General features: G+C 36.8%; 1 protein-coding gene across 3 annotated transcripts in view; it reads right to left on the bottom strand.

Annotated features, from left to right (window-relative positions):
- TBCK (TBC1 domain containing kinase) overlaps positions 1–13371 on the bottom strand; it is a 265679-nt gene that overhangs the window by 121651 nt on the left and 130657 nt on the right. For all 3 annotated transcript variants that reach the window (XM_074396536.1, XM_010340090.3, XM_003929478.4), the window contains exon 23: positions 2709–2884. In XM_074396536.1, the coding sequence (XP_074252637.1) occupies positions 2709–2884 (176 nt within the window). The remainder of the gene's footprint in view (positions 1–2708; positions 2885–13371) is intronic.

Genomic DNA, 13371 nt, shown 5'->3' on the forward strand with positions numbered 1-13371 from the left:
AAATGGAATTTGAAATTAAAAATACAATACCATCTACATCAGCATTCCTCAAAATCAAATACTTAGTTATAATTCTTACTCTCTCTATATATATACATGTACATATATATAAGATCTAAGTGAGAAAAACTATAAAAACATGATGAAAGAAATCCAACAACTAAATACATGAAAAAACATTCAGTTTCATGGATAGGAGATCCAATAAAGGTTGAACATCCCTAGTCCCAAAATCCATAATCCAAAATGTTTCAGAACTGGAGACATTCTGAGTACCCATCAACATGACGGTCAAAGAAAATGCTCCTTGGAGCATTCTGGATTTTGTATTTTTGGATTAGAAATGCTCAATCAGTAAGTATAATGCAAATATTCTAAAATCAGAAAAAATTAAAAATCCAAAGCACTTTTGGTCCCAAGCATCTTGGAAAAGAGATAATCAACCTTTATTACCAAGAGTTCTTCCGAAATTGTTATGTAGATCCAATGCAATCCTAAGCAAAATAGCAGCAAGTTATTTTGTGGATATCAGCAAACTAATTTTAAAGTTTTTATGGAAACAAAGACTCAGAATACCAACACAGTATTAAAAATGAACAAAGGTGGAGGACGGACACTTCTCAGCTTCAAGACAAACTATAAATCAAAATGGCATATTATTGGCAAAAGAACAGACAAATAGATCAATGAAAAAGAATAGAGAGCTCGAAAGTGACCCACATAAACACAACCAACTAATTTGTGAAAAAAACAAAGGCAATAAAATGGAGAAGTCAGTCTTTTTAACAAATGTTTTTTGGCTATAAAGAGGATACAATTCAGTATTTGAAACAAAGCAACTATTAAATAAGTTTGTATTTAGAATCACTGAATTTCAAAGTTTCAAGCTATCTTACAGGTCATCCTGAACAGTTGACCCCAACTTTTTTGGCACCAGGGACTGTTTTTGTGGAAGACAATTTTTCCATGGACCCAGGGTGTGGTGAATGGATTTGGTATGATTCAAGCATATTACATTTACTGTGCACTTTATTTCTATTATCATTACATTGTCATATATAATGAAATCATTATATGACTCATCATAATGTAGAATCAGTGGGAGCCCTGAGCTTGTTTTCCCGCTACTTGATGATAGCTTCTGCGGGTGATGGGAGGCAGTGACAGATCATCAGGCATTAGATTCTCATAAGGAACATGCAACCTAGATCCCTCACATGTGCAGTTCACAAGAGGATTTATTCTCCTATGAGAATGTAATGCTGCTGCTACTCTGACAGGAGGTGGTGCTCAGGCGGTAAAGCGAGTAATGGAGAGTGGCCATAAATACATATAAAGCTTTGCTGGCTTGCCTGCCACTCACTGCCTGCTGTGTGGTCTGGTTCCTGTGCCTGGTACTGATCTGTGTCCTAGGGGTTGGGGATCCCTGATCTAGAACAACATTTGCTGACACATGAGTTCCCTCACCAAAATTCAATAAATGGTAATATCTTCAGCTGAATACTTCTAATGTTTTCTTCTGGGCAGGCAGAAGAAAACTACTACTTTTGGAAAACTATAATACAAATATTTATTTATAAATGAGGGTTCTTATTCTTTTATCTCTCAGGGTATTTTAGAAATGTCTTATGATCTTTCACATATATATTCATTTAGCTGTTTCCCTCTCTATCATCTATATATCTGGAGGCAGAGATTATAATTGTTGAAAATGCTTTGTATTCAATCATAAGCAGTGTCATGTTTATAAGTGACCTTAATATAATTTGATCATGACGGAAATATGTAAAAAAAATGAATGTACTCATATATCTGAAGACAAAAATCATAGAAAGCACCATATCTGAAAAACAATACATACATATTAACTGAAATTCAATTTCATGGAAATAATTATGACACTATGATAATATTAGAACATTTGAAACATATGACTTATTATAACTGAAAACTTTATTGACCATATTTATAAATTGTGCTTAATAAGAATGACAATATTGAAACAGCTACACAGCATAATTTTAAAAATGCTGTTTCTTCTGTCAACCAACAATAAGTTCTTGCTCTACTAACAACTTTTTCTACTTTTTAAAATCTTTCTTTGCTTCTATAATCTCTCACTATATAACCAATTGATATATAAACAGATACTATAATTGTTTACAAAAAAACCCCAAAACTTGCTACCTGGAGGAATATGTCAAAACAATCTTCCTAACTCTATAACCAAATAGATGTAAGAGTTTTCGGGAATATTTCCATGAATCCAATCATTTGTTAGAAAATAACAACATTAGGCCAGGAGCAGGGGCTCATGCCTGTAATCCCAGAAATTTAGGAGGCTGAGGCAGGCAGATCACCTGAGGTTGGGAGTTCGAGACAAACCTGACCAATATGAAGAAGCCCTGTCTCTACTAAAAATACAAAATCAGTGTGGTGGTGCATGTCTGTAATCCCAGCTACTCAGGAGGCTGAGACATGAGAATTACTTGAACCCCTGAGGTGGAGGTTGTGGTGAGCAAAGATCCTGCCATTGCACTACAGCCTGGGCAACAAGAGTGAAAATCCATCTCAAAAAAAAAAAAAAGGAAATAGTGACATTAAAAGGAAGTAAATGACATCATTAAGAGCAATAATAATACTAGGGTATATTAATTTTAATATCCATCTCCTTTTAGAGTTTGTAAATGAAATCTGCAAATACATACCAGATCTGTCTTTGGAGGATCTGGACACTCAGAAGAGAAATAAGGAGCTGAACTTCTGACTCCACTGCTGTCAGAAGTTGGCTTTGGAGGCTGAGCATGCTGTCTGTAAGTAGCACTTTTAGGAGTCCAACAAAACAGGTTGATTGATTCTCTTACACAGCGTTCAATGTCAATTTCTAGACAGAAATGTTTTAAAAAAGCAAATGTATAGAATTTAGATTGCTTTTATAATGTAATGCTTTTATAATATAAATAATATTTTATAATAACCACCATCTCTCCTAAATAAATATATCTAAATATGGCTAAGATAATAAGTTATTAGAAAAAAAGTAAAAAAACATTGTAGATATTAATCAGCATTTCTATGACTGGATTGATGGGGATATTTAGTATAATCTGCTTATATACATTTGTAAATGTATCTACTTGTATTTTCATGTGTGCCTTTAACTTGGAATTATCTACATATATATATATATAAATCTACATTATATAATGTAGATAATTATATATATATATATATAAATCTGCATTATATATATGTAGATAATTCCAAGTTAAATATATATATATAAATATATATAGATATATTTGTAGATTTCAGAGTATCATTATTTAAATGCCAGAGAATACAACACATCTCCTTAATTAAATATCTGCCCAATTTATGTTGATAATGTTTCTACTTTTCCAATGTAAAATGAAAGTTAGTGGGGAGAATAGAATTTGGGAATAGGCAGACAAAAGATTCAGTGGTTGACTATTGATTCAGCATGAATTCTAGTAAAAGGAACTGAAAGTTTTACTGCCATTAAAGAATATATAAAATATTAGGAAAAAATCTTTCAGAATCTCAATTCAACATTTCTCAATTCTTTTCTTGTTTTTTTCCTTTTTTGAGACAGAGTATCATTCTGTCTTCCAAGCTGGAAGGCAGTGGTGCAATCGCGGCTCACTGCAACCTTGGCCTCCCAGGTTCAAGCAATTCTTCTTGTGCCTCAGCCTCCCTAGTAGCTGGGATTACAGGCCTGTGCCACAACGCCCAGCTAATTTTTTGTATTTTGTAGAGATGGGTTTCTGCCTGTGTTGCCCAGGCTGTTCTTGAATTCCTGAGCTCAGGCAATTTTCCTGCCTCAGCCTTCCAAAGTTCTAGGATTATAGGCATCAGCCACTGCACCCAACCAGCATTCCTCAATTTTTAAATAATTTCCTGAGTTAAATGAAGATTTTAAAGTAAAGTTTCATCAAATAAGGTTTAAATGCACTTGATTAAAAGATAAAAGAGAAACACTTTCATATTAGATTTCCTTTTATTTCTCATGTTTGAAATTTAAGCACCTTTAATGCAGAGGTAATGTACATAGAAATGTTACTACAACTCTGTGTTGTTTGTTTTGCTAAGACTATCTCTTTAGGAGGCCAACATTCCTTATGAGAAGTTAGCCATTTCTCTACGGCGAAAGTGAAGAGATCACAGAAAGACAGGAGAAATTCAAGAAGTTGACTGTGATGAAGGAGTTTAGCATTGAATAGTTTTTCTATATCCCTAAAAGTAGCAAATGACATATATTCTCATTTCCTCTATAAAAGTCCAAGTGTCAGCTCAGGCAGGCAATGGAGAAAAATATATTACATGTCACAAAGTGGTAAGTTCTTTTTTCCTCCCCCTCTTTTTGAAATGAAGGACTTTTAAGAGGGAAAGGAGATAGGCATTAAGTAAATTCTGTGGATGGTGCATGAGTAATCATTTAGAGTTATCTGCTCTGGTAAGGTAGAGAAATTTGGAAGAGGGGAAAGGAAGATAACACAGCATCTATTATATGACCGGTATTATAAACTTTCACTTAATCCATCTGGTTCTTACAGTGATTATTGAAGACAAGTATTGTAATTCTTCTTTCCACCCTTTGTATCTGCTAAAGATAAAGAAACTAAGACATAAGAAAGTGATTTGTTAAATTTGTTACTATGGGTAGAAGTCTGAAGTTACTATAAGATTATAAGGCATCTTTTGTTATTTCCTAATGAACTTAGATTTGGAATATGATCAGACAGTCTGGTAAGACCAGTTATGCAATTAGGCATTCCTCAGTGGTGTTTGCCAAATTCACAGCTCATTACTTCCATGGCTACAACAAGAGGTCAGATTTCATCACCTCATATACTATTCCTAATATAAAAACTATAAAACAGAGTGAAACAAGCTTTGCGTTAGGGGCCTATTTATTTGGGCAATGGAAAATATAGTGGTCTGTAACAATATCAACTTGATATTCCACAAAGAAAATACAAACACAAACTAGAAAAAAAAAATCAAAGTTTAAGACAGGTTCCTCTAGTCTGCTTAAGAAGGAAGATATAGCACTATTAGTTTTAGAAAACTTTGAATTCAAATAGTTAAGATAAAAACTAGGCAGCTAATGAGAGAAAATAACCATCCAAAGTCTGTCTACTTAACACAGGTTAATCTCCAAAGAAAAGAGTTTCAGTCTATAAGGTATTGCATTTGCAGGGCCCAAATCAATTTTACACATCTGTCACCAGAAAAAGGCTGAAGGCGAGTCAGTGATCCAGAACAAAGGTTGTGTAGTGCAGTCCTTAAATCACTGGCAATGGAAAAGTCATTTGTATCTGCTTCCAAGCCATCCCACCAACACCATACAAGATTTACAGTGAATCTTGATGATGTACTGGCATCAATCCCAATTGTACCGATTGTCAGTTCTGACAGATACCTCATTTTCCATTCACTTGACTCATGTCACCTCTCATATCAAAATCCTTCCAAAGCACATTATCATAATCAAAATAAAATGCAAAAGTACTTTGTAAACTGTACATTAAAATGCACAAATATTCCTACAAAGTAATCTCTCATCACATGGCACTACTGTTTTTTAACCTTGCATTCTAATTATTGAGACAGTGCATTGTGAATAAAACATAGATTATGGTTTCCCAGGTTTGCATTAAAGCTCCATGAGGTATTTTATAACTCTGAGTAAAACAACTTCTCTAAATATATTAATTTCTTCATTGGCACCCATTAGTATTATATCTTTCAGAAATACTATTTTCAATATGATAAAACACAATCGTTTGGGCAAGGACAAATGGAAAAGACAGCTTTCCTGAGCCCTCTCTTCTCTCATTTCAATGGCTATGAATTGCTTCTGAGATTTATTGAATAGCTATTGTCCTTCTCTTTACCATTATCTACTTCTCTTCAGCTACCCCCTATATTTGATTCCTAGCCTTACTCCTAAGTAAGACATTGTTTACCACTCTTTATTATTTAGTTCTCATTCTGATGAAATACATTATCCAGCAGCTACAAAGAAACAGTACATGGGAGGCAAATTATTTTAAAACCTTCAAAGAATATCATTAATCTGTCCTTGAATGACAATTTGACCAAGTATAGCATTCCAGGGTTGAATTTTTTCCTTTAGAGTTATTAATGATATAGCTCCAATGTCTTCTGCTGAGAAGTCTGATAAGATTATTATTTAAGATTATTTGTAAATGGTTTTCTGTTTCTCTGTTAACTTTTAAGATCCCTGTATTATGAAATTTCATGGTGATATACTTAAGCATATACTTCATTGTCCTGGGCATTTGGTGGACCCCTGAATAATCCTTCAGTTACAGAAAAAGTACGTTTTTGATGTACATGATAATTTCAGTTTCTTTTTAAATCTTCTATTCTATAATGAAAAGTCTTGAACTTCCTGAATTTAATTTCTAATAATTTTGTATTTTTGTTCTTACTTTCCATGTGTATTTTTGTTTCATACTCTGTGAGAGTTCCTAAATTTTATCATCTTACATTTTCATTACAAACCTCATTGCATTCCTATATCAATTTCAATTTCCAGGCCAGGCACGGTGGCTCATGCCTGTAATCCTAGCACTTTTGGAGGCCAAGGCAGGTGAATCACTTGAGGCCAGGAGTTTGAGAAGAGCCTGGCCAACAAGGTGAAACCTTGTCTCTACTAAACAAAAATACAAAAATTAGCTGAGTGTGGTAGAGTGCACCTGCAATCCCAACTACTCGGAAAAAGACTAAAAAAAAAAAAAAAAAAAAAAAAATTCAATTTCCAGATTTTCAATGAAAAATATTCTTTGTTGTTATTGGTTTTTCAGTTACATTTTCCCATAGTTATCTTTCTGAATATATTCTTGTTTTCAGTTTGTACTCTTCTATGTCTTAATTGGAAGCTTTCCTTACAGACTTTGTGATCTTGGATTCTATATATTTACAAGCACAGCACCAAAAATCCGATTGGAAGTTTTTTTTTTTTTTTTTATGTGGGCAGGGCTTAGTGACGGGTAGATTCACTACGGAGTAATTTGGGGATATAGTTATTTTGTTAGAAGGCTCCTAAGTAAGAAATTTCTCCTTCTGGTAACACTGAGTTTCTCCAGATAACTCCCGGATCTTCTAAGCTCATCCCTGTCAGCCTTCCGAGATATGACCATGGGAGGGGCCTGTATAACTATATACATTCAAGCACCTGCTCTCTGCTATGCCTACTGACTTTGAGTCTCAAGACTCTGTGACTCTATTACTCCAAAGAATACCTCTCTATATTTCCCATTAAAATTGTCATTTTTGTAAAATATGACAAAGTAAAAATATTTCAATCTGAACAATGAAGAACGGATTTAAGGGAGCACCAAGATGGCTGAGAGGAGGCAACATTAGAATGCAGCTAGCTCCCAGCTCATGAGACGCAGAGGGCTAGAGGACTTCATGATTGCAAGCAAGGTTTTGGTGGGTACCTGGTAGGACTCTGAAAATAGCCCAGGAAGGAGATGAAGCAGTGGGAGAGCCACTCAGGGAGAGCAAACCGAGACAGGTGGAGACCTGTCCCCACCCGGAATGTGCAGCCAGCTTGGAGGGTCAGGGAGTTCACCTTCTTGGTGCTCCGATTCGGATCCTGGGCTTACCTCACCCCTTTTGCAACCCATGGTCCAAAGAGCTACGCCAGACTGAGGGGCGCCGTGGGTTGTCCATGAAAATCTGAGCGACGGCTCCCACCTGCTGCCGCAAGTTGTTGGCATGAACCAGGGTGGAAGTTTGGACTAATGCCCGTGGGATAGAACAACCAGTCCCACAGAAATAGGCAGAGTTGAAAGCAGGGAAACAGGCCATAAGGCCTGGCAGGCCTCACCACCTAAAAACTCAAATAGAAGCTCTCTCACCAGAGAGCTTGGCAGCAAATACACCAGTTTGACCCCAACTGAGCTCAGGAAAGGAGAGCCACCACCTGGAAGGTGGGGCTAATCTGACCTGCAAACAAACTTCAGGGGAAGACCACCTACATAGCAACATGACTGACCCTGAGGCCACACAGAAGTGCCTTTACAGGCCAAAAAATATATAGCTACAACTGCAACATAAAGGACCTCTACTCAGAGATTCCTCCCAAAATCACCAAATTCAAAGATCAAAGGGAGATAAATCCATGAAGATGAGAAGCAACCAGTGCAAAAAGGATGGAACCATCAAAGACCAGAACACCTCTTCCCCTCCCAGAGATCACAACTCCTCACCATCAAGGGAACAAAACAAGACAGAAAATGCGTTTGACTAACTGACAGAAGCAGGCTTCAGAAGGTGGGTAATAAACTTCTCTGAGTTAAAAGACCATGTTCTAACCCAATGCAAAGTAACTAAGAACCTTGAAAAAAGGTTAGACGAAATGCTAACTAGAATAACCAGCTTAGAGAAGAACATAAATAACTTGATGGAGCTGAAAAAAACAGCATGAGAACTTTGCGAGGCATACACAAGTTTAAACAGCTGAATTGATCAAGCAGAAGAAAGAATATCAGAAATAGAATATCAAATCAATGAAATAAAACCAGAAGACAAGAATAGAGAAAAAAGAGGGAAAAGAAATGAACAAAGCCTCTAAGAACTATGAGATTATGTGAAAAGACCTAATCTACACTTGATTGGCATATCTGAATGGGATGGGGAGAATGAATCCAAGTTGGAAAAACCTCTTCAGGATATGATCCAGGAGAACTTCCCCAACCTAACAAGGTAGGCCAACATTCAAATTCAGGAAATACAGAAAACAGCACAAAGATATTCCTCAAGAAGAGCAATCCCAAGGCATATAATTGTCAGATTCACCAGGTTTGAAATGAAGGAAAAAATCCTAAGGGCAGCCAGAGAGAAAGGTTGAGTCACCCTTTAAAGGAAAGAGCATTAGACTCACAGTGGATCTCTAGGCAGAAACCCTACAAGCTAGAAGGGAGTGGAGGCCAACATTCAACATCTTTAAAGAAAAGAACTTTCAACCCAGAATTTCATTTCTAGCCAAACTAAACTTCATAAGTGAAGGAATAATAAAACCCCTTACAGACAAGCAATCACTGAGAGATTTCATCATGATAGGACCTGACTTACAAGAGCTCCTGAAGGAAGTACTAAACATGGAAAGGAACAACCAGTGCTGGCACTGAAACAATGTACCAAATGGTAAAGAACAATGACGCAATGAAGAAACCACATCAACTAACTGGCAAAACAACCAACTAGTAACAAAATGGCAGAATCAAATTCAAACAAAACAATATTAACATTGAATGTAAATGGCCTAAAAGCTCCAATCAAAAGACACAGACTGGCAAGTGAAGACCGATTGGTGTGCTGTATTCAGGAGACCCATCTCACATGCAAAGACACACACAGACTCAAAATAAAGGGATGGAAGAAGATTTACCAAGCAAATGGAGAGGAAAAAAAAAAAGCAGGGGTAGCAATCCTAGTCATTAATAAAATGAACTTTAAACCAACAAAGATCAAAAGAGACAAAGAACGGCATTACATAACGGTAAAAAGGTCAATGCAAAAAGAGAGCTAACCATCCTAAATATATATGCACTCAATGCAGGAGGGCTCAGATATATAAAGCAAGTTCTTAACAACCTACAAAGAGACTTAGACTCCCACACAATAATAGTGGGAGACTTTAACACTCCACTGTCAATATTAGACAGATCAATGAGATGGAAAGTCAACAAGGATATCTAGGACTTGAACGCAGATCTGGACCAAGCGGACCTAACAGACATTTACAGAACTCTCCACCACGAATCCACAGACTATACATTCTTCTCAGCATCACATCATACTCTAAAATTGACCACATAATTGGAAGTAAATCACTCCTCAGCAAATGCAAAAGAACAGAAATCATAGCAAACAGTCTCTCAGACCACAGTGCAATCAAATTAGAACTCAGGATTACGAAAAGCATTCAAAACTGCAATCACATGGAAACTGAACAACTTGCTCCCGAATGATGAATGGATAAACAATGAAATGAAGGCAGAAATAAAAATCTTCGAAACTAATGAAAACGAAGACACAACATACCAGAATCTATAGGATGCATTTAAAGCAGTGTCCACAGGGAAACTTATAGCAATAAATGCTCACATGAGAAACAAGGAAAGATCTAAAATTGACACCCTATCCTCAAAATGGAAAGAGCTAGAGGACCAAGATTAAAAAAACTCAAAAGCTGGCAGAAGACAAGAAATAACTAAGATCAGAGCAGAACTGAAGGAGACAGAGACACACACACAAAAAACCCTTCAAAGAATTGAATAGCTGCAATAAAAAATGATAAAGGGGAGATCACCACTGATTCCTTAGAAGTACACACTACCATCAGAGATTACTGCAAACAGCTCCACGCACATAAACCAGTAAATCTGGAAGAAAGAGATAAATTCCAGGACACCTGCAGACTCCCAAGACTAAGCCAGGAAGAAGGTGAAACCCTGAATGGACCAATAATAAGGTCTGAAGTCTAGGCAGCAATTAAGCCTACCAACCAAAAAAAGTTCAGGTCCAGACGGGTTCACAGTTGAATTCTACCAGACATACAAAGAGGAGCTGGTACCATTCCTTCTGAAACTATTCCAAACAATACAAAATGAGGGAATCCTCCCTAACTCATTTTATGAGACCAACATCATCCTGATACCAAAACCTGGCAGAGACATAACTAAAAAAGAAAACTAAAGGCCAATATCCAGGATGAACATAGATGCAAAAATCTTCAATAAAATACTGGCAAACTGAATCCAAAAGCACATCAAAAAGCTCATCCACCACAATCAAGTAGGCTTCATCCCGGGGATGCAAGGCTGGTTCAACATATGCAAATCTATAAACATAATCCACCACATAAACAGAACCAAAGACAAAAACCACATGATTATCTCCATAGATGCAGAGAAGGCCTTTGACAAAATTCAAGAGCTCTGTATGCTAAAAACTCTCAATAAACTAGGTATCGATGGAATTTATCTCAAAATAAGAAAAGCTATTTATGACAAACCCACAGCCAATATCATACTGAATGGGCAAAAACTGGAAGCATTCCCTTTAAAAACTCACACTAGACAAGGATGCCCTCTCTCACCACTCCTATTCAATATAGTATTGGAATTTCTAGCCAGAGCAGTTAGGCAAGAAAAAGAAATAAAGGGTATTCAATTAGGAAAAGAAGTCAAATTGTCCCTATTTGCAGAAGACATGATTGTATATTTACAAGACCCCATCGTCTTAGCCCCAAACCTTCTCAAGCTGATAAGAAATTTTGGCAAAGTCTCGGGATACAAAATCAATTTGCAGAAATCACAAGCATTCCTGTACACCAACAACAGAAAAACAGAGAGCTAAATCATGAGCAAACTCCCATTTATAATTGCTGCAAAGAGAATAAAACAAACCAACCAACCTAGGAATACATCCAACAAAGGACTAAAAATATTTATTTAAGGAGAACTACAAACCACTGCTCAAGGAAATAAGAGAGGAGATAAACAGATGGAAAAACATTTCATGCTCATGGTTAGGAAGTCTCAATATTGTGACAATGGCCATACAGCCCCAAGTATTGTACACATTCAATGCTATCCCCATCAAGCTACCACTGACCTTCTCCACAGAACTAGAAAAACTACTTTAAACTTCATATGGAACCAAAAGCGAGCCCGCATAGCCAAGACAATCTTAAGCAAAAAGAACAAAGCTGTAGACATCAAGCTACCTGACTTCAAACTATACTACAAGGCTACAGTAATCAAAACAGCATGGTACTGGTATGAAAACAGAGATCTAGACCAATCGAACAGAACAGAGGCCTCAGAAACACCAACACACATCTACAACCATCTGATCTTTGACAAACCTAACAAAAACAAGTAATGAGGAAAGGATTCCCTGTTTAATGGTTCTGGGAAAAATGCCTAGCCATACGCAGGAAGCTGAAACTGGACCCCTTTCTTATACCTTATACAAAAATTAACTCCAGATGGATTAAATATTTAAACATAAGAACTAACACCATAAAAACTCAAGAAGAAACCCTAGGCAATAACATTCAGGACATAGGCATAGGCAAGGACTTCATGACTAAAACACCAAAAGCAGTGGCAACAAAAGCCAAAATAGATAGATGGGATCCAATTAAACTTAAGAGCTTCTGCAAAGCAAAATAAACTAAACTATCATTAGAGTGAACTGGCAACCAACAGAATGGGAAAAAATGTTTGCAATCTACCCATCTGACAAAGGGCTAATATTCAGAATCCACAAAGAACTAAAGCAGATTTACAAGAAAAATGCAAACAACCCCATTCAAAAGTGGGCAAAGGATATGAACAGATACTTTTCAAAAGAAGACATATATGCAGCCAACAAACATATGAAGAAATGCTCATCATCACTGGTCATTAGAGAAATGCAAATCAAAACCACACTGAGATACCATCTCACGCCAGTTAGAATGGCGATCATTAAAAAAATCTGGAGACAACAGATGCTGGAGAGGATGTGGAGAATTAGGAACACTTTTACACTGTTGATGGGAGTGTAAATTAGTTCAACCATTGTGGAAGACAGTGTGGTAATTCCTCAAGGACCTAGAAACAGAAATTCCATTTGACCCAGTAATCCCATTACTGGGTATATACCCAAAGGATTATAAATAGTTCTATTATAAAGACACATGCACATGTATGTTCCCTGCGGTGCTATTTACAATAGCAAAGACCTGGAACCAACCCAAATGTCCATCAATGACAGACTGGACAAACAAAATGCAGCACATATACACTATGAAATACTCTGCAGCCATAAAAAAAGACTTACTCTGCAGCCATAAAAAAAACGACGAGTTGGTGTCCTTTGTAGGGACATGGATGAATCTAGAAACAATCATTCTCAGCAAACTGACACAAGAACAGAAAACACTGCATATTTTCACTCATAGGCAAGTGATGAACAATGAGAACACTATGGCACAGGGAAGAGAACAACACTCACTGGGCTAGGTGCGGTGGCGGAGAGGAGGGACAGCGTGGGGGTGGGGTGGGCTGGGGAGGATCAAGAGGGGTAACATGGGGAGAAATGTCTGATGTAGGCAATGGAGGGGGGTGAGGAGATGGAGACAGCAAACCACCATGGCATATATGTACCTATGCAACAATCCTACAGGATGCAGGATGTGCACATGTACCCTAGAGCCCAAAGTACAATTAAAAAAAAAAAAAAAAAGAACAGTGAAAAATGCTGTCTCTTTCTACACCAACATTTCCTCCATTACACTTCCTTAGTATTGGGAAC

Source organism: Saimiri boliviensis, chromosome 3 (assembly GCF_048565385.1).
Source record: "Saimiri boliviensis isolate mSaiBol1 chromosome 3, mSaiBol1.pri, whole genome shotgun sequence".
NCBI classification, from domain to species: domain Eukaryota; kingdom Metazoa; phylum Chordata; class Mammalia; order Primates; family Cebidae; genus Saimiri; species Saimiri boliviensis.